The sequence below is a fragment of the Orbicella franksi genome, chromosome 14 (genome assembly GCF_964199315.1).
Source record: "Orbicella franksi chromosome 14, jaOrbFran1.1, whole genome shotgun sequence".
NCBI classification, from domain to species: Eukaryota; Metazoa; Cnidaria; class Anthozoa; order Scleractinia; family Merulinidae; genus Orbicella; species Orbicella franksi.
Window position 1 is genome coordinate 20,415,762 of NC_138158.1, and position 20,679 is coordinate 20,436,440.

At 39.4% G+C, this 20,679-nt stretch overlaps 1 protein-coding gene across 1 annotated transcript; it reads right to left on the reverse strand.

The window, feature by feature from the left end:
* Positions 1-1,788: 1,788 nt before the first annotated feature.
* LOC145468877 (lysine-specific demethylase 4C-like) lies at positions 1,789-20,570 on the reverse strand. Its single transcript, XM_081452580.1, has 21 exons — positions 20,234-20,570; positions 19,952-20,048; positions 17,537-17,612; positions 16,494-16,799; positions 15,930-15,979; positions 14,693-14,796; positions 13,799-13,936; positions 12,164-12,223; positions 11,030-11,229; positions 10,391-10,509; positions 9,301-9,476; positions 8,273-8,504; positions 7,905-7,993; positions 7,443-7,498; positions 7,029-7,137; positions 6,517-6,705; positions 6,168-6,235; positions 5,318-5,420; positions 4,831-4,950; positions 2,664-2,756; positions 1,789-2,180 (listed from the first exon to the last, which is right to left on the reverse strand). Exons 1-21 carry the CDS (start codon positions 20,354-20,356, stop codon positions 2,085-2,087), a joined length of 2,604 nt encoding a protein of 867 aa, XP_081308706.1. The 5' UTR covers positions 20,357-20,570; the 3' UTR covers positions 1,789-2,084.
* Between the last annotated feature and the right edge of the window lie 109 nt (positions 20,571-20,679).

The following is a 20,679-nucleotide window of genomic DNA, read 5'->3' on the forward strand; positions in this document are numbered from 1 at the left end:
GTCAGGGCCGGGTTGTTCGAAAGCTGGTGAACGCCAACCCGGGAATAAAAATTAACCGACGTATTATTTTTTTTCTTGTATAAAAATGTGTTTCGCCGCTTATGTTTTGTGTTGTTTGAGATTACACAAGCTCAAACTGAAGGAAAAAAAATTTAAACAAAAAACCCTAAAAATAAAATACAAAACTGAAATCAAATTTCTCGCTAATCCTGGGTTAGCTTAATCGGGCTTTGAACAACCCGGCCCAGGGGCCCGTTTCTCGAAAGCCTCGGAAACTTTTCGGGCCCGTAAAGCAATTTTTAATTAATCTGTATCTAAAAACAGAGAGATGTATACGCCTGAAACTTTTTGTTTGAAGAGAACCTTTCTTCATAATAAGAATTAGCTTTTATTAACCGAGCTGGAGGTCTGTATGGGAGAATCTTGACCGAGGTCGTGAGTACAGACCGAACGCAGTGAGGTCTGCTCACACGACCGAGGTCAAGATTCTCCCATACAGATCGAATTAGCTCGGTTAATAAGATGTTTATTACATGGCAAAGAAGAAAACTTTAATTCGTTTAATGTAACTGGTTTGCTGACATTTCGCTTGCGAACGGCGATGAGCTTAACTTAAACCTGCCGAAATTTGCTCGTCCTCTTTACTTTTTTTTTTGTCATCAGGCTTTTTGGCACTTCCATAAATGATTGAGAAGAAAATAAAAGAAAATGATGAACATTTTTGTATTTTAGTTTGCTACTTTTTCAACGCAAAATGAAACTGGTCTAGATGCCGGTCTAGATGGGAAAATCTAGACCGCGGTCAATATCGATTTCAGCCAATCAAATTCGTGAATTCGGTAGTTCCCAGTCCTTGTGAGACATAGCCATATAATAATATGTAAATAAAACAGCTCTGTAATCATAAGGTTTGAGATTTTGCCACGGCTTTCCGGGTGCAAAAACTTTTCGGGACCTTCGAGAAACGGGCCCCAGGTTTTGATTCCCTAATCGGTAACAGTATACCGGATTGCGCTCTGGATAGTGAAGATCCAAGTTTTGAAACTATGGATTGATGGAGTTTCAACGACTGCATTCGTTTGAGTGGAATACGTGTTATTCGTCTTGTACTGAAAGTATTGATCGTATGAAAATCTTTTTTGAAGAAATAACGTCTTGTATTACTATGTTATATACAAGATTGACTAATTAAATAAATGCTGTTTCATAGCCATTTGAATACCCGCGCAAAAAATGCTTCCAAAATATACTATTTCGCTTTGGGGCTGAAAACGCGAATAATTAATTGAACAAGATTCTATGATATATCTTATAATTACAAAGAAACGAAGAAAAAGAATGAAACGATAATTTGATGCAAATGAACAACATTTTAAAAGAAATCTAAAGAAAGCGAATCCATTGTAACTATTTAGGTTTTCAAGTGCACTAAGAAACGTTCTTTCAATTTCACGTGATGATGTTTCATGTTTTCACCAATCAGAGAGATGATTTCGTTATTTTAGCCAATAAGCTTCAAAAGAAGTCACATGCTTGGTGCCAGAACTGTTTTGCCGCGCTTGGCGCCAGTTACGGTTTCCCGCGCTTGGCAGCCGTTGTTCGTTTTGCCGCGCTTGGTGCAAGCTAATTCCCGCGTTTAACTCCAGCTACATGCTCCGAGTTCTATTTGGTGAATATTCTGTTAACGGTGGTTGGATCAAAGGACACAGAAACAATTTCAAGTCCACTCGAAAACAAATGAGCCTATTTTTTACCTCTCTCCGCCTGCCTGAAACAACCTACAACAGGTTCAAGAACTCGCTCTCTTTTTATTTCTTTCTGAAAAAAAAAATTCCAATAACTTTCTAAATTCATTAGTGAATGGGCCTGCCCATTGAAAGTAATGCCATGCTTTTGGGCGAAAGAAATGGATCAAAATATAACTTCAATAGTGTTCGTAACGTTGTGGATGTTTACTGTCGTTGGTCGTCATGCAATCTTCACAGGAAAGATTGCGTGACACAAAAATTTGCTTGACGAATCAAAGAGTCGGCCAAAGAGTCCAAATTCTAATGTCTTAATTAAATTAATTTAAACAACACGCTCTACAGGAAACGTGGGTTTTGTTTCCGTGGTCGCTTGGCACTGTGGTCAGGAATGTCGTCCCAGTAAGACAGGTTCGCTTGCTCTGTCGCTGAAGACTGCCAAAAAAAATAATCACATGAAAAGCAAGTAACAAGGTCAATACTATAGAATTCCGGAAGTAACTGCCCTAATATGCCATCAGGGATTTGACGGAGCGGGAATAAGAAAACCCCACGTAGTCTCGTCCATTCCCATCCCATTCCGAGACGGTTGCCAATTTTGAGAACAAATGTCTAGTAGAACATTTCTGTAGCGGCTTGAGGTTTAAAAATTAAGAAGATTTTTACTGAAACGTTGGTTGATGGCGAACGTTTACCATCCAGCACACTAATTTTTCATAACTTTCACACCTAGTGCATAAAATTCCACACTCCAATACTAATAGTCCTAAAGAGGCAGTAAGATTAATTTCATTACGTTCCTTCCATCTCGGCTATCCTTTTCGTTCCAGGACAATTTTTCATGATTAGTAACATCACTTGACAGGCTACATTTCAACTGGTCGGTGCTAGCAGCCACCATGATTGTTCTTCACTTACCAATCGTTGTTGTACTTTAAGCGGGAGCTCTTCACTAGCTTTGTACACGTCCTCTCGACGTACGCTCAGCCACGACTCGTCCTCAAATTCAATCTGACCACAAAACAACATTATTTTGGATAAATTTCAGTTGGCTGTGTAATAGAACAATATTCCTTGTACGTGTTTTACCATGCTTCAAACTGTAATTTAAGGTCTCTGAAACTCACCCTCCCTTACAGCAGCGCGTGACTTCAAGACTGAGTAATAGGGCAATGGACAAACGCACAGGCGTACGGACACCTTCGGCTTGGGGGGGCGGTGACCTTGCCCGAAAAAATTACGCAATGCCCGAATGCGGGAGTGTTGAAATCGGGATGCAAACGCACTCAAAATGCGTGAAAAACAAAAACGTTCATAAAGATAGTTATATTGAAAGCTTACATACTCACTGACCTCTATCAACAGTTGCAATCTAGTAAAATCTAAAACTTATCAAAACAAAAAGTTCTTCCTTTTATGGCGTTCGTTCAGCGATCGGCTGATCAGTATCAGAGACATGGGCCGTTTGGACCACCGTTACAGAAGCTATCCTATATTCGAGACGAGCGTCTCGACATATAGGCTTTTGTACATTATGCTTTATTTCCCCACTTAAGTGCTCCACCTTAATGCTCCATTTTTTCCACTTAAATGCACGGTCTTCCCCCAAAAAGTCACTAAACTGCTCGGTTAATGCTCATACATAGGGATTTTAAATTTTAATAATTTTAACGTTTTAACACAATTAACAGTTCAAGGTGCTTAAAAAAACGTACACGTATTGTAACTCAACGTATGTAATAGTTTTAATAATGATCTTTTAATTTGATTTCTCTACTCGGTTTTATCGGTGGCATTTGGACTTTTTCAATCTCAGTTCATTTTCTCGCAAAATAATTTTTATTTCTATTTTCTGTACGTGGAAAAAAATTAATTTTCCGGGAAAATGCCACTAAAATGGTGGAATAATGCTTAATGCTTTTGTTTCACTAAAATGGTCGAAAAAATGCTAGCATAATGTACAAAAGCCTATCGACATACTCGAAACGTTCAAAGAACAATACGAGGCTTTACTAGAAGTCGTCTTGTCTCGGCCACAGCAGACTTGCAGCGTACACTGCAAGCCTTCTATGAAGTCAAAAGTTACGTAAATAAGATAGTAAACAACATGGACGTACTAAGGAAACACCTCCAAAGAAAAATTCAAGAAAAAAAATTGTAACACCCCATTGTTAAGACATTACAATATTTGGTCTTCGTTCGCTTTAATTCGTGTACTTGTTTTGTCGATGGAAAATTGGGAAAGAAAATAATATTCCACGATACACACTTAACCGACTTGTAACTAACAGAAAACCCCAGGTCACTCATATCATTTCAGTCTAAGTTCTTTTTGCAAAGCAAATGTCAGAGAAAGTATACAAGCCTTGAAACCTAAAAGGAAAGGCCGGAAAGGAAAGGCCGTTGTCCCAACTGATTACCATGGCGTCCTTGGTGCGCAACGACACTTCAGATCAGCAGCAGATACAAACACTAACTATAATAGAAATGGTACACTTTACACGGTACTACTTCAAGCACCAACTCTTTTAAGAAACCACTCGACGGCCTACAGACGCTCGGTCGGGGATCTAATAACACAGAGAGACATAAAAAGTAGGAACCTTTGTTTTACGAGTTTTGGAAATCACATCAACAGCATTATTTTGTAATGTTTTCTCTCCAAGTGTCGTTGCCCGAATCATGAGCGTTTTGCCCGAAATATTACGTAATTTCCGTAGCTGGGGGACTGCAGCCCCCCTAGCCCCTCCTCCCCCAGCTCGTATGCCTATGGGCAAACGTCTTTTGAACATTTAAGTGAGAATGTTAAATTCCTGGGAATAGCTTTTTTTTTCTATATCTGTGTTGGACTTATTCAAAAGGATTAGACGGGGAAAAAAGGAACATCAGGCAATTTGTGCTGTGTCCCGTTTGCTGTAAGCCTTATTCTAAAACTCTCTATTCGAACACGAGGGCCGTACTAGGAGAACGAGTTCTTTCTGACACAGATCGAACGAGGCAAGGTCCGTACAAGAAAGACCGCCCAGGGCGATATTTCATGGTCCCCTCTCTATCTTAGTTCATCCTACAAAATTTCTTAACTTACCTGATATGTGACGCTTATTCTTCGTCCAGTGACTCTCGCTTGAAATATGTCTTCGTCCTCGCCCCACTTAACTCGCACCGCCGTTCCCGCAGGAATATCATCTCTTGTGCTGTCGTGGCTCTACAAAAATTACCATGATATAAACAATAGCCTCCATTTGGCGCAAAAATATGCACGGATACTTTCCACGGACATTATCTGTTCCCAGAAGCAAGCTGTGAGCTTTGGGGAACAGATTATGTCCGCGGACAAATATGCGAACATATTTTTGCGCCAAAAAGGAGGCTATTGTGTTTATTATCCTTCATATATTTTTCGCAACACGAGCGGTTTTGAAAACTGATGAATATCACTCGGATATTCATCAGTTTTAGCTGGGGCAGTGCTTGGTTGGGAAAATTTGGGGAAAGTTTCACAAAAATTGTTCGGCAACTCTTATTCCTGAGGAATCGCCTTTAAAGTGATTCAAGTGTATTAAGTAACTTACTACAATGTCAGTTGGTGGCAAGTTATCACAATAGGTGCCGTCTTCGAAAGATACTACGTAATACTCCTCTGTTGAGGTGTCCTGCACCACACCGTGGTAATATCTGAAACAGACACAAACAGAAGTAATAGAACCTCCTACGCTGACGCTATTTGGGCTCCCCACGTAATCTATCCCTCCCCCAAACCCCAGGTAATCTTCACCCCTGGTTAAATAACAGGCGTAGGAGGCTAAGGTAAATACGAACCTTACTATAAAATTGTTACGCTCATATTGTGGAACACATCTAGTAGAGGACTTCTTACTAGAAAGAATTAAACAGTTCTGATGCGAATTAGTTGAGATGTCTTTTTCTCCATTCGCCATTTCCACATCCCCCATAACACACCTTGTTTGCCCCCCAGAATTCTGCATAACCTTTGTTTCTCATTTCTCCTGGGTATTACAGTCGTCCCGAGAGAAACTGAAGACAATGCTTATGCAAAATTTTGGGGAACAAAACAGGTGTATTAAGGGGGATGTGGAAATGGCAAATATTTGATCAAAAATTTGGTTGAGTTTACATATTTTGGAACTTGAATTTCTCTGGAATAAAAAGAGATGGTTGAAAAAAGAAAACAGGATATTTCTCCTCGTACTTGGTAATGTTTTGAAACCGCATAGACAGGACAGATGCGAATGAAGAAACTATCGACAAAGAAGCAATAGTTCAGTAAGGTAGAACAACACCTACGAAATCTTAATAAACCAAAATGGAACGACGATAGTTAAGATTGGAGAAGATAGCGACGGATAAAGAACGAAAATACATAGCAAAGTTGACACTTTCTTAGCACCGAGTCTTGTTCACCTTCCATTCCTGTGTTTGGCTACAACAGATTCACCAGAATGAATGACGGAGAAGTCGCGTTGTTTGCCCTGAAAAAGGAAGGAAAACAGTCATTGCTATAGTTTACCATTTAACTCCTCGTCGTGTGGGCTCGCTCGAAAGGATAATTTAGAAACCCAAACGATTATCGCTCGGCAATCTTCGGAAGTTTTCGGGTCCATTCTAAAATCCTCGGGAAATCGTCGACAACTTTCCAAGTCAATTTTGATGTCCTTGGCAAATCAAAAAACAAAACGTGCCGCTCTATATCAATTTCGCATCCTTATTCAGTTGAAAACCGTCTATTACAAGTACAACAAAGGGAGCTTACTTTAAATCTTGTCCTCTGATGCCTTTCGCAGTAGGTTTCTGTGGGTTGTGGCCAATCACTCGGTTCCAGTGCAAACCCCGCCAACACTAAGCATGTCACGTGGAAGGAAACTGCACACTTTCCCGCACAACACTGTACGCATGCGCCATTATCCTTTCCGCTGGCCGTTGATCGACAGTAAAAACACTTCTGTATACAAACAAACCAGGGAGAGCGCGTCATATGTAACAGAACTGAATGTGACGTAATCAACAGAAAAGAGCGTGATACATGCAAAAAAACAAAACAAAAAAACAAAAAACAAAAACAGTATAACACAAACAAAAAAGAGCGTGACACAAGAAAAGAAGAACTACGAACACTAGATTGGAGCGTGACACAGGAGGTATAACAGAGCGTGACAAAAAGATAAGAATGTTGTTGCGATGAAGAGCGCAGAGTGTGACACAATTATATAAGCAGTCATTGATTGTCCAAAGGGGACTACATGAGGAACAGGCTGTACTACTTACAAGCTTTCTTCTCGCTGAAGTGATTTGATCTGTGTTAATTCCTTCTCTAAGATTTACGTTTACAAAGAAAACTTCAGGCATAGCCACAGCACAACCTATATGAGCCCATCTTCAATAAATAAAAAAATAAAAAAAGTCACAATTGAGATGGGAAAAGCGAACGGTAACGATAATGATACAGGTGACAACTTGGACGGCGAGAAGTCTCTCTTTAGCTCGGAAATCCGTGGAGATGAACGCAAAACAAGTAAGCGTGCGAGCGTGACATGCGAGCCGCGAGTAGCGTGTGCGTCGGTAAACGAGCGGCTCGCAGCTTCGCATGTCACGCTCGCACGCTTACGACCGCTCACTTGGGTTCCGTTCTTCTTTGCGTTCTTCCCCACGGAATTTCGACAACTAATGTGATAGCAATACCTATTGTCTGTCGTCTTCTTCAAAGCTCCTCCACCTAGTCTACATAAAGAGCAAAACTACGAAACAAAATGTTACAAGTCACCATTAGAGATTAAGTAAAGCCGCACTTGACAAACATGGAGAAAAAGAACTTTATCGTGAACACTGTTATTTTTGAGCCATTTTAACTTCAGTAGGTACCAGTCTTTCATTTTAACATTTAAATTTAATTATTTTAAAATTAGCGTAACGGTCACTTCTAAAAATGTATGTGGAAGAATACGAAACGTCAAGTTTAAAATCAGTTTTTTCAACACACGTTGTTTTGGACATGTTTATCACCACAGTGCACCATTTATTCCAAAAAAGAACTCTGTTCTATCGAATGTATACGAAATCCTTTCACAGTCTTCACTTGCCAGCCTTTGCAGTGAAAGAAGAACTAACGGTTGTGTTTTCTCATGCACTAACAGTTCTACTTACACTACTTTCGATGGCCTTTTGATCTTCTTGTAGACATCTTTGACATTTCCAGTGACCATCACTAGGGGCATCGCTTACTCCATAACAACCTAAGACGAATTCAAAACCAAGCAAATTTATCTACATAACGAATTCCAGCCTAATAATCAACTGACATCTATTCGAGAATAAACTATGCTCATAAATGAAGGCATCACGATTGCAATCTGTTTTAATCTCACACAACAGGACCTCAATAGTATAGTAAAACAACGAAAACTATACAACACTCCCAAGAACTTTCTAATCGAGAAGCCACTAAATTTATCTTTAAACTAGAACTATGACAAGAATATTTATTTAATAAGCAGGCATGGATAGGAACTCACTTGCATGAACAAGCAGTTTACACGATTCACATTGTAAGAGAGGACTTGTCGTGTCCGCAGTAAACTTGTTGTCCAACCACGAGCTTATACTCTCAGGACTGGAGTCATCTGACATGAAACAAATCTCAGGCACTCTGGGTACTGACAGCTTGTCAGTAACGTCAGATGTATCTGCTGTCAGGCTAGCCAGCGGCTGGTGAAGATTTTCTCGTAGGTGTACTGATATATCATACTAAGAAATGTCAAAAGACAACAGAACCGAGTCAGTTGTATGAAGGCTATCGAGAACCGTTGACTGTTGCATTGAACCAGTAATCAGAATCAGTCGCGGCAAAACCATGAAGCCGAAGCCAAACGCGGGGAAACGCGGAACCATCGCTGAATGCGGTTGAAAAACACGGAGCCGAGGCCAAACGCAGGAAAACATAAAACCATTGCCAAACGCGGGAAAAACTATGCAGCCGTAGCTAAACGCGGGAAAACATGAAAACCATCGCCAAACGCGAACCATCGCTAAATGCGGGAAAACATGCAATCGCAGCCAAACGCGGGGAAACAAACTACGTGTTACCAAGGGCGGAAAAAAACTGCCACTGATGCCAGGCGCGGAGAGAAAAAACTGTAATCTAAATAATGATTGCATTTGGTTCTACTCTTGATTTGTTGAAAAAACAAACAAACAAACAAACAAACAAACAAAAACAACAACAACAGCAGGGTGTTTGCTGTAATCATTTGGAATAAGTTGTACCTCACACACACGTCTCTCGAAGATTCCCTTCTGATGACGTAACTATCCAGAGATCCGTGTAGCGTCTCTGATTGGTTGATATTTGTGTGCGAAAATTCAAAACCCAGAAACCAATCAGAGACGCTATGAGGATCCCTGTACAGCTACGTCATCAGTATGGAATTTTTCGTACCCAGTCTCAAATGTCGAGATTAAAAGAGATGAGGCTGCTCAGTTTTTTTCTTCATACTTGAACAATAGTCATACTAGAGAGAAAACACACGCTATGGACCCTCACCTCTGATTTAGAAAAGAAGCTACACACTGAACAACGAGGCTCAAGTTGTGAGGAGACAATGTTAAAACCCTGCTCCATTTCAAAATTCGGTAGCTGATGTTGCCACAGCCCGTCAAGAATACTGGAGAGAACTTTATATGATGTACTTCTGTTTTTGCCTTCAAGATGTTTACGACCTGAAAGGTGAGAGAACCAACTAGTAAGTACACAAGCACTGTTCCATCAAGGATAAAGGTAAAGACCCCTTTCAGGAACAAATGCTCACAAAGGGGCCCTTTGTGGACATTTGTTGGCTTCAATTATCAAAGACAGCCTGCTCTCATAGGCTATGTTTGCACGACATTAAAGTTGACTCGCCTTTGATCCAATCATAGTCTCCGATGCAGACGCTCTTTGACGCGAAGAGTGCACTAAAAGTTCAAAGAGCGTCGTGTTGGAGGGCGTTACAGTCGTTACACGAAGTTGTCACAAGAGCTTTTGTACCTTTCATACAATGAGGTAAAGTCTGCATACGAGCCAAGTGGCCCATCAGTCCGGAGCTTATTCCGGTTTCAGTAGCATGAAGCAACTAGGAGTATTTCTCCTCCCCCCCCTGGATGGAATGCCAGTCCATCGCAGGGTTACCCCCAGCATTAAATTCGCCGGTACCCATTTATATACCTGGGTGGAGAAAGGCACTGTGAGAGGAAAGTGCCTTGATACACTTCGAGCTATTTATTGATCTTGTCTTAAGGCCTTTATTTTCATGCAGTATCAGTGAGCTCTCTTTGTTATTTCCTCACGGAAACAAACGCCTTTCCAAACCAGATCCTGTCCGAGCTTGCGATCGTCATAAAAAGTCGCTAAGAGACATGACGTAACCTTGTGGCACCAAGCAGACGGGTCAACGTCGACAATATTCGTCGGTACACACCCCACTTTTGCAAAATCTTCGTTAAGTGATGCAAAGAACCCCATTAACATGTTGTTCTTTTGACGCGTCACGCAATATGTCCTGCGTGACAAGCTAAGCTAAGGTATGGACTCTAAGAATCTATCAAATTTGTTAACAAGCAATAAAACATGAAGATGCGAAAAGATGTAGCAGGACCTTTTCCTTTTTTGGTTTCTTCCATTTTCTTCCGTCTGCCTGCGCTGCTGGGAACTGTGAAGGATTTTGTGACCACTGGCTGGCGCTTAGCTGCTGGCTTCCGCGGCTGTAAAGACTTCCTAGGGTACAATAACACAATAAAATCCAATGTAAATGATAAAAGTAGCAGTTGTGGGAGTCGCAACCTTCACCACCTGAACAATTTCACGTCGTCAAGTACACGAAGACGTCTCGATAGCTTAATCAAATTCGCGCATTCGCGCGTTTAGCTTTGGTTAACTACCTTTTTATCCCAAACTATGATCATTTTGTGTGCCGATGACAGCATTTCTATTCTCTTGTTAAGACTTAGGTGTTTAAGGTAGTCCTCTACATAAGCCTTATTGACTTCTCTGGGCTTCCTTGTCTATAATATACATTATAGACATGTGTTGTTATTATGTACATAAATGGCAAAAATAAAACAAGAAACAAGAAACAAACTCATTGATAAGAACTTTGTATGCCAAATACCACGCAATGTTAACATTCTAATTGATGTCTTTTGGACAAGTTCAAGAAAATTCAAAATTATTCGCAAGAATTGGCTACTTAGGCATATACATTACTTTTTGTTTACCGAATGAACAGGTTATTTACCTTGCTAATGCATCCCTCCACTTGGAAAGAGGAATATCATCATCAATATCTATTCCTTCAAACTTGGTTTTCTGTTTCCTATTCGTTTTATCCTTTTCGCCTTTCTTGCTGTCGTTGCCTTCTTCGTCTTCACTTTCCTCCTCTTCAGTGTCACTGCTGTCTTTGTGTTTGGATTTAAGATACTCTTCCCACTTGTCAGGCTGCAAATCATCATCTGATCATTAACAATTACAAGAAGTTTCCGTTCTCAATCGTCCCCAGTCTTTAAGGAGCTACGTCACGGTTTGGGCATCTTGAAAAGTTTAGCCTAAATTTTTCAAGTTCGTCGATTGTAATCCGTGTTTATCTTCTCCATCCTTAACCATCCTTGTTCCTTTATAATTTATTATTGTCTATTTGGTGTTTTTCTATCTTAGTGAACTACTATTTTGACGTTTCCTTCCATTTAAAGGTAATTTGTTGGCCAAAATAAGGCTCAAAATATCGCGATGAGCTACTTTCACCATCTTTCTTCCTTTTTGCCTCTTTGGTGTTTATCCATCACAGGAAACTTTTATTTTGGTCTTTTCTTCCATAAACGAAAAAATTACTTGCTACTTGTGATATTCGCACTGATTGTATTCATAAGGCAATTCATTAAGAATATTTTTCTAGACTTTCCACACTACATTATCAAACAGTTTTTCGAAGGAACTATTCAAGTCTACGTGTCAACAGAGCGGTTTTGGATAAATTAGGCTTCACGAATGGCTTTATACAACGCGCGCCCACTTTTCATCCAATCAGAAGTAAAACCAAAACCAATCCTATCACACGCGTCCTCGTTTTCCCGCGCTTCGTGTCAGCTACAAGCAATGACTTCGAGTTTTAATTGGTTCGCTGTATTGTCTGTGTCCTTTGTGATTGGCTAGAGTAATTACATTAGTTTTGGATTCACGACACTCAATTGAAAACCGCTCTAACTCAAACAATGCGTTGATTGTTCACTAGTGTTAAAATAGCCGATTTCTTCTCAGTCTGTAAGTACGGAATCACGTCAAGTCCAAAATGTTGTACAATGGAATCTTTTCTGTTCGGAGGATAAGGTCTGAGGTTAATAGAAAGTAATCTAAGTGAGGAATTTCTGATGCTCACCTGAAATGTCTTTACAAAGACATCCATACAGATCTTGACCGTGTCTTTCTTACACATACACTGAAAAAAACAACAACAACAATCAAGTCGTACCAAAGCTGAGAAGCAGTAAGAAGGCATATAATACCACAGTTACTAATCCAAAATTTATTTCCCAAGGAAGGTTCAAGCATTTTTTTTTGTGAACCAATAGAACAACAATCTTTGAGCGACTTTCACTTAAGTGTCCAAAGAACTTGCATTCGCTTTGGTTTTCCATTACTGCACTGTGTGATTGGTTTAACAATCTTTCTGTATTTGGATACACTGCGAGCAGTCTCTTTCTTTTCCTAGCGTGCGACAAGTTAAGTTTCTGGAGTGTGTTTCTTTCCTTAATTTGCCTAAAATTAACTAAGCTCCGCGCACGGAAGATTTCAGGAACAAAAACCGACTACTCGTAGTCTAGTATTTGGTTGAATTTTGCTTGGTTCACTAGATTGTCTAGGTTCCTGGTGTTTAACCTCCCTGAACGTTTTGTCGATTCGTTCAAATGGTGCGGACGGTGAAAGCGGTAGACGGATCGTTCACGATCCACTAATTGCATCTCACAAGGAGACGTGAAAAGGCTCGCTAACAACACAACCAGAGTAAACACACAAGCTGAAGAGGATAACCTGCAAATAAGCCTAGAGATGAAACAAGGAACTTAAACATCCATGGAAGAAAGCCACCTACTGTAGCTACCTACATGCAAGTAATGTAAGATATTAGTAAATTGTAAATAATGTTAGTATTGTAAGTTGTTTTAGTATTGTTAAATCGTAAGTCATAGCAGCAGTGTAAGTAGAGTAGGTAATATTTGTATTGTAATGTAATGTTACTGTTGCAATAAAAAAACCACGTGCAGCCTGTATACCTCGTTTTATCGCCACCACGCCGTATTTTAGCTGTAAAACTGATAAATAAATACAAAAGCCGAAGCAGGCAACGCGGAAATAACTACAGAGCCGAAACAAGGAACTTAAACTCGTATTTCATCTTGTAAAACTGATAAATAAACACGCTAGCCGAAGCAGGCAACCTGGTTATAAATATGGAGAGGTAACAAGGACTTAAATCATACATATATACCTCATTCTACAAGCACGGGTTGAGCACTTCATAAAGAAACAGCCGAGGCTAAAAACTCCAACTAAAATATGCCACGTAACACACGAAATATAATTTAACGCATCAATAGCCGGTCACACATCATCAACAGATCGACTCCTGCTTTCATTGTTTATACAGATGGTACGGACCATATCGTTAATACCTTCAGTTGACAAATCGTATCGTTCGTGTGTATTAGACTACTCCGAGAAACATTTTCAGGCTTGCAATTTCTCATCTGTCTCCATCTCGCCAAAGTAACCGCCCATGACTCTCTGGTGTTCAATAATAAATTGTCTGTATACAGCAAAAAATATTAAGAAATCATGATATAAAGTTGTTCCCTTTAGCACCCAAGCTCCATTTTACGTATTCTTGTGTAGCGCACAATAACAATAATATTGTAAATTATCCTGCTAGAGATGTAGGGAGCCGAAAATGTAATTCAAATGGATGCAAGGATTATTGTAGAAACTGAACATCAAAAATCGCATCCTGACTTACCACTTGCGCTCTCTTTCCAAAATCAATCCACCTTTCAGAAGCAAAATTTGTTGACTCAGCACAGTTGAAACCATTGTTAAAACCACAATGGTAGCCATAAGGAAATGTAATCATGAATTCGCCAGCTTCTTGTGTGATCTGCAAAACCCAAGTTATCGAAAGTTTCAGTGAAAAACAATTTCTAGAATCTATGTACATTGTAGTAGTAGTTTCTTCTCAACTACACTGTGTTAATCAACAGTCTGGTTACACCACTATTTTTGATCATCCAGTGAAAGGTGCACATTATATATTTTTTCTCATTATTAGCTCAGGACACTTGATGCACAAAAAACAATGTGTCCTCGTCAGTACGGGCAACACTGTAAAGTTTAGATTGGCTAATGTGATTGATCCTTTTCAACAGTTTTGCAACATTTGACAGAAAACACAAAAAATGCAAGTGTTAAAATTGAGCAGTGATATATCATGAAGCATTCAATAACTAACAGGCGGACAAGGCACTGCAACCTTACAGATATTGTACTTGACTAGGATTAAGCAATCTGTGTTCGAACCCTTGCAGGCATCATTGTGTTATGTTCCTGAGCAAGACAATATACTTTCACAGAGTACCAGCTAGGTAAGAGCTAGGGGGTAACCATGTGACGGACAAGCATCCTTTGCAGGAGTCAGTCTTGAAAAGATACTCCCAGTTGTATTATATGCTCAAACAGTACATTAGTGGAAAATCCATTGAAGTTAAACTTAAAACTTTACTGTGGTTGTTTAGTGTTACTGAAACCAAAGATAGGTGCTGGCTGTAAGGCAACCAGGATTGAATGCAGACAACTTACAGACATCACAAAGGGGGACAAAATAACAAAGCACACCACGATATACATGTAATCATACCTTATCATAAGGAATTGAAAATTTCCGCAACACTTGAGGAGAGATGATCGTCATTTTATGTCTGAGAAATTGAGAACAGCTTTGGAAACTTCCAGGAAAGAATCCTGTATAGAAATAAAAGTTTCAAATAAAGCATTTTTGCATCAGGAAGATTGAAATTACCTGATGTTGTAGGTACTTTTAAACATAAATCTTAGGAATGAAATTCCTTTTCATACATTTATAAATTCTGATTAAGATTATTCTGCCCATTTACCTTATCATCAAGAACCTCGGCTACATGTAAATTCAAAATTTTTTAAAAATTCTCTACTTATGAAACTTTGGTGTCATAGGGCTGTGCAAACTCTGCCACATGAAAACCCAACAGAATTGTCCCTCACAGGGTTACTCAAGTTAAGCGAGGTGCAAACAGGCTTGTCATAAACAGCTGGTTGCAGATGAAAATTGTCATCTAATTCATTATTTCAACTGGGCTATTCTTCTGATGCTTTTGAAAAGATGGCCAATTCATCCAACAGCTCCAAAAATTAAACTTGGTGACAGCCCTGTGCAAAGGATTTTTCGGGTATGAAGTTAACTTGGTGCGGGGTTAGCCAGGGCTTGAAAAAAGTGCTGTCCAGTCATCCGGGACAAGTAGATTCTCCCTCTGGGCAAGTAGACTACGAGTAGTCTCTCTTTTGCTTACTCCATCAAGCGTGACATAAAAGAAAACCACGAGAAAAAAATGGCCGCACAAAATCCTAGTAGTCCCTCTTTCACTTAGTCCATCAAGTGTGATGCGAAAGAAAACCACAAGAAAAAAATGGCCACGCGAAATCCTGGGGGCGAGGAATGCTCCTCATCTCCAGGGTTCCGCGCGGTCATTTTTTTCTCGCGGTTTTCTTTCGTCTCACACACGATGGACTAAGCGGAAGAGGGACTACTTGTAGTCTACTGGGCAAGTAACTTTTCACTCTTACTTGCCCAATGGGTAAGGGATCAGGCAAGTTGTGTGCCAACTAAACAAACTAAGACTTATACCCAGGGCAAGCAAAATTTTAGAGCTGCTTGTCTCAAGGGCAAGCAGGAATTCAAGTCTTTTTTGAGTCCTGGTTAGTATGATGGGTTTAATAAACTGTAAGTGATTCAGTAACATCCCATTTTCAACATGAAGTCCTGGGCATTGAAAGATTTGTCTTGAGATTCAAACTTAATCAACTTAGTAATCATTAATCGGTAGAGCTGTATGACCCACCAGCAGCAAGTCTTTCTAAACGCTGACCATGTTCAGGAGGAATGGCATACCTAAAGGAGATAAATTTTATGAATATCTAGCCATGTGGAACCCCATCATCTGCCAACTTATCTGACAAGTTTAAGCAATCAATTGTTGTTTATGCTATAGATAAAAGACAAGGAGTAGATATCTCAAGCACCTCCTTTCAGACTCCTCCATAACACAGTCAACTCATGTCAGGGACAGTTCTGATTTGTTACCAGATAAACCAGAAATCATACTTTGTATATATCTCAACCTCAAAAATATAATATGAACAGTCCTCCATAAATACTGTGGAAACAGTGCTCTGCCTCTTTGTCGTCCATACAAAAGAAATTTGGCTGTATTCCAATTTTTCAATGAATCCTCCAAATTTTGCGGTGGAGAGATAAAAAAAATGAATTATTTTGTGAAAAAAATGACTGGGACTGCAAGAAGTTTGCTTTCCAATAGAAAAAGCATTACATGTTTCTGTACTCTATGGAGCTATGGAACCTCCTCTTTGCCAAAAATTTTAGCAACACCACAGTGACTGCTTACCATGTTTTAGGGGCTCCAAAATGTAAATAGTTGATACTGTAGAGATCCATATCCTCTGTGTGCCAGGCGAATGTTGCTTTCCACATACCAAAGTAAAGATATGGTGTGTTCACTCCTTCAATGTGAACTCCATACTTATCCTCTATCAAGTCAAGAATTGTTCCTAATCTTCCAATGTTCCATTCATTAACATCCTTGTCGTAAACAGTTCCTGGGATGTCAGCTGCATAGACTGGATTGTTGAATGTTACATTCTTCCAGTACTTTCTCTCAATCTCATCTGGGTCTCCTGTAGGTGGTTTATGCCTGGAAACAAGGTGGTTGCGAAGTAAAGTTTAATCAAGTTCTAGTAAATGGACAGAGAACACAGATGGCTTCCACCCAGACAGGGGGGGGGGGGGGTAATCCCTTGAACAACATTGTTCGTACAAGATTATGGGATTTCAAAGGATTACCATTCCCATATGTTGAGCCAGCCAGAGGTACTTCAGTATCTAAATCCCTGTCAAGTATCGCCCTGTCTTCCCTCTTGCAGGGGCACATCAGTACCATACACAAACCACATACAAGCAGTTTCCATGACAGAGTAATTAGCATGTGCCTTCAATGGCTTCTTTATTTGCTCTAAATAACATAGATTTGATCACAGTTAGTAGAGGGGACTGGTTATGAAGCTGGGCAAACATCAAATGAGCAAACAAAGATTTCAAGATTTATGTTGGAAGGTCCACGACCATGCACAATCTTTTGTTTTGCACTAATACACTATGCATGAATTACCCAAGCAAAATGTTTCTATTGGTTAGTTTCTCAGTACATAGTAAACAGTTATTGTGTTTTGTGCACAGTCAAGGCCAAAAAAGCAAACAAAAACATAAAACAACGACCTTTGTTGGGATTCATAACCATTCCCCTCTATTAACTATGATCTGATGAATGCAAAACAAGACAAGGACAAAAAACTCAATTTACAATTTATAAAATTTGAATAATTCTGTATGAAAGATTAGACTAGTTAAGATACAATAGATCAATTTGACTACCTTTCACAGTTGGCAAGCTTCTTGAATTCACTAAAAGACATTGCCTTCTTCTGCACATTAAACAACTGGAAAAGCCCTAGCAGACAAGAAAAACAACCATCTTTACTTATTACATTCAAATAACAAACATTTTCTTAAAATATATGAGGGGTGAGAACTCTTGCTGATAATGTTGTTCTGGAAGAGCAGCTAATATTATTCATGCCGGAAAACTAATAAACAAATTACCGTAAATCGTGGAATCAGAAACATTTCCAAAAATTTAGAGAATATACATGCAAACACTACAAAAAATATTGTGAACACAAAGTACTGCTCAATTGATGTTTAGTCACCTTATCAATACAGCTGGACCCTGGTAATTCGAACTCAGTTATTTCAAATTCCCCGTTATTTTGTACTCAAAACCATTTCTCTTGAATTTGTTCTTCAGTCATTTACTATCAGCTATTTTGAACTGCTGCTATTTTGAGTTATTTTTAGATTCCCCTGAGAGTTTGAAATAGTGAAGTTCAACTTTATAATTACTCAATATGTAGAACAGTGTGCATGTAGGCTCTCAAAATCTTGCCTTAGGTTACCAGGTAAAGATCTAGATACAGAGCCTATTGTATTTTACACATTTCCTGTACTGCCTTCTAGGACACAAGCCAGTGTTTATGAGGCACATGGTTAAGCAATCCAGGCCTGGGTTGTTTGAAAGGTGGATAACACTATCCACAGGATAAAACGCTATCCAGCAGACACTGTGGGTTGTTTTATTAACACTTATCCAGTGGATAGATTTATCCAGTGGATAGCGTTGTCCACCTTTCGAGCAACTGGCATGGGGCCAGATCTATATTTTTTACAGGCTAAGGGTGGGAGTCTGATATCTTCTCTGGTATCGTTTTAACCGTTCTTGGTGCTAAGAAACAGATGTCTATAAAAGAGTTCATTGGACCTGTAGCACAACCCATTAAAACCTCAAAAGCTGAATCCCTGATAAAATTCAAGAGAGTTGAGACAGGGACGACACACATGTATGGCAGCAGACACTCTCAGAGTCAAAAGTAGATCAACATAAATTAATATCTATTTCCTCCCTCACACCCACAATGAAATTCAAATCCCCCAGTGAGACAATAATTTTAGGCAATTCTGGGTTAGGACTAGTTTAGATTTCTGGTCATTTTGAGACGTACACAGCCCTCTATAATCTCCAACAGGCATTGCTACAGTACAGTGCTGTAAGCCATGTTTTTGTCTGTCTCTAGCTTTAAAATCACTAATAACGGGAAGAGCTTTAAGAGACTTGGACAAAAGCTAACATCACTATCTTCTCATCACAGCTCAACCACCACCCTAAGCTTAAGGGTCAGGGGCAATCAGAGAGACACGCACTTTTAGATTAAAGGGTCAAAACGTATCAGGTAGGTTGATTGACAAGCACTGACTCAATAACAATTAACAGCAACTTCAGAGGTGATAGTATAATTAACAAGAGGAAAAGGTGTGTCTAAAAACCTTTGTTTCCAAATTTCAAAATGTATCGGAAATTGCAAATATAAGCTTACGTTTATCACTTAGTTTATACAGACAATCTGGTTTATGTCATCATATAGAAATTCTCACAGTTTTAGTTTGCAAACTATAATCAGGAATGTCTTTTTGCTGACTGGAATTAGTGTTTCAACAGTGTTATCATTTCCTGTTGTTAATGATTTAAAGAAGCTATAGCCATGATCATGCCAGATAAACGGAAACGCGCCCACGAGATTGAAAATCAATAATGAAAAAACGTGTGTTGCATTAATAAAGGAGCGAGTGTATGTGACTGAGGGCTGGAAGAACACATGGTTTCTTTTTCCATGAGTAGATAAAGAGATCTTTAACTGCGGACAATAAAACTTCAGTTAAGTACTTAGTTTCTAAGAGCGTTAAGTTTGTAAACAACAAACACAAGCTTGTGAAAGGCGAATTGCTTTTGTTTTGCCTTTTGAAATGCTTCAGTGATCTATGGGACAACTGACAATGGAGACTTCAAAATAAAATATCTCACCAAGAATTGACTTAATAACTATCTTGGTTTCGATATGACACATGTTTAAAATATCAGTCAATCAATATGACTTTTGACTCGCAAACTCCTCGGTAACAAGTAACTTAATTCAGACGTTTTCTTACTTTCGTGTCAAAGAAAATGCTAAGTTATCAGCTTGGATTAATTTTACGCTTGTAATAAGTAGCTTACTGTCACCATAACATTTTAGTTAGGTTCTTTTGTCTATATTTCAGTTAGCTCTTTATGAACTGCATTCCAATTTACCAATGAGCGTTTTAATTAATTGCCGCGTGGCTCCTCCACTTTCTAGGTTTTTTCTCTCCTAGTTCTTTGGTTTTGTGATTTGTATAAGCTTACTTTCAAAAGCTCACCTTGTGTTCCCGTAACAACTTGAAGTATTGGCGCAGGAATTGTGATGTCGATATCTTCATAATTTTTCCGAGGAACCCATTCCTTTGGTGGTATGACCTAAAATAGGTAATTCAAACAAAAGCACATGGCTATGATATGTACAGAATAAAGAGTTCACATGTACAAGATCGATGCAGCGCTCAAAACCGTCTTCACCACGTGCAGTTAGATCCTAGACGGAGTGTAAACAGACTGCTAGGTGAAAAGAAAAGCAATTTTCACACTTGTCCAACGAAGCTTACCTTAGCTACACCCGCTCGATGAGCGCCCATCTCTTCCATCTTACGAATGTACGCAGGGAAGTTTGAAAATTCGGCTAAAGTTGGACGAAACACCATGATTTTATTACCCTCTGTCGAAGCCATCTTCCTTCCTCTGGTTCTGTGTATAATACACACAGGTGAATCGGATCGTTTTTCTCAACTCAGAATGTTCCACTGTGCAGCCAAAGTTCGAGAGCGTAAATAAACATGTTTCCTGTTCTGCATTTCAATGTATTGGCTGTGAGGAAACGCAAAGATTTTTTCGTTTCGACCACAAAAACTTTTTCAGTGTTGTTTCTTTGTTCGCGGCTCTCTGTTGTGACATGACTGACATGACAGCTGGCCACGCCTCCTGGCATTATTGACCCCACTAGGGAAGGGTCAGGGTGGAAGCATTGAGAATTACTGGGAACGACAATGAAAGA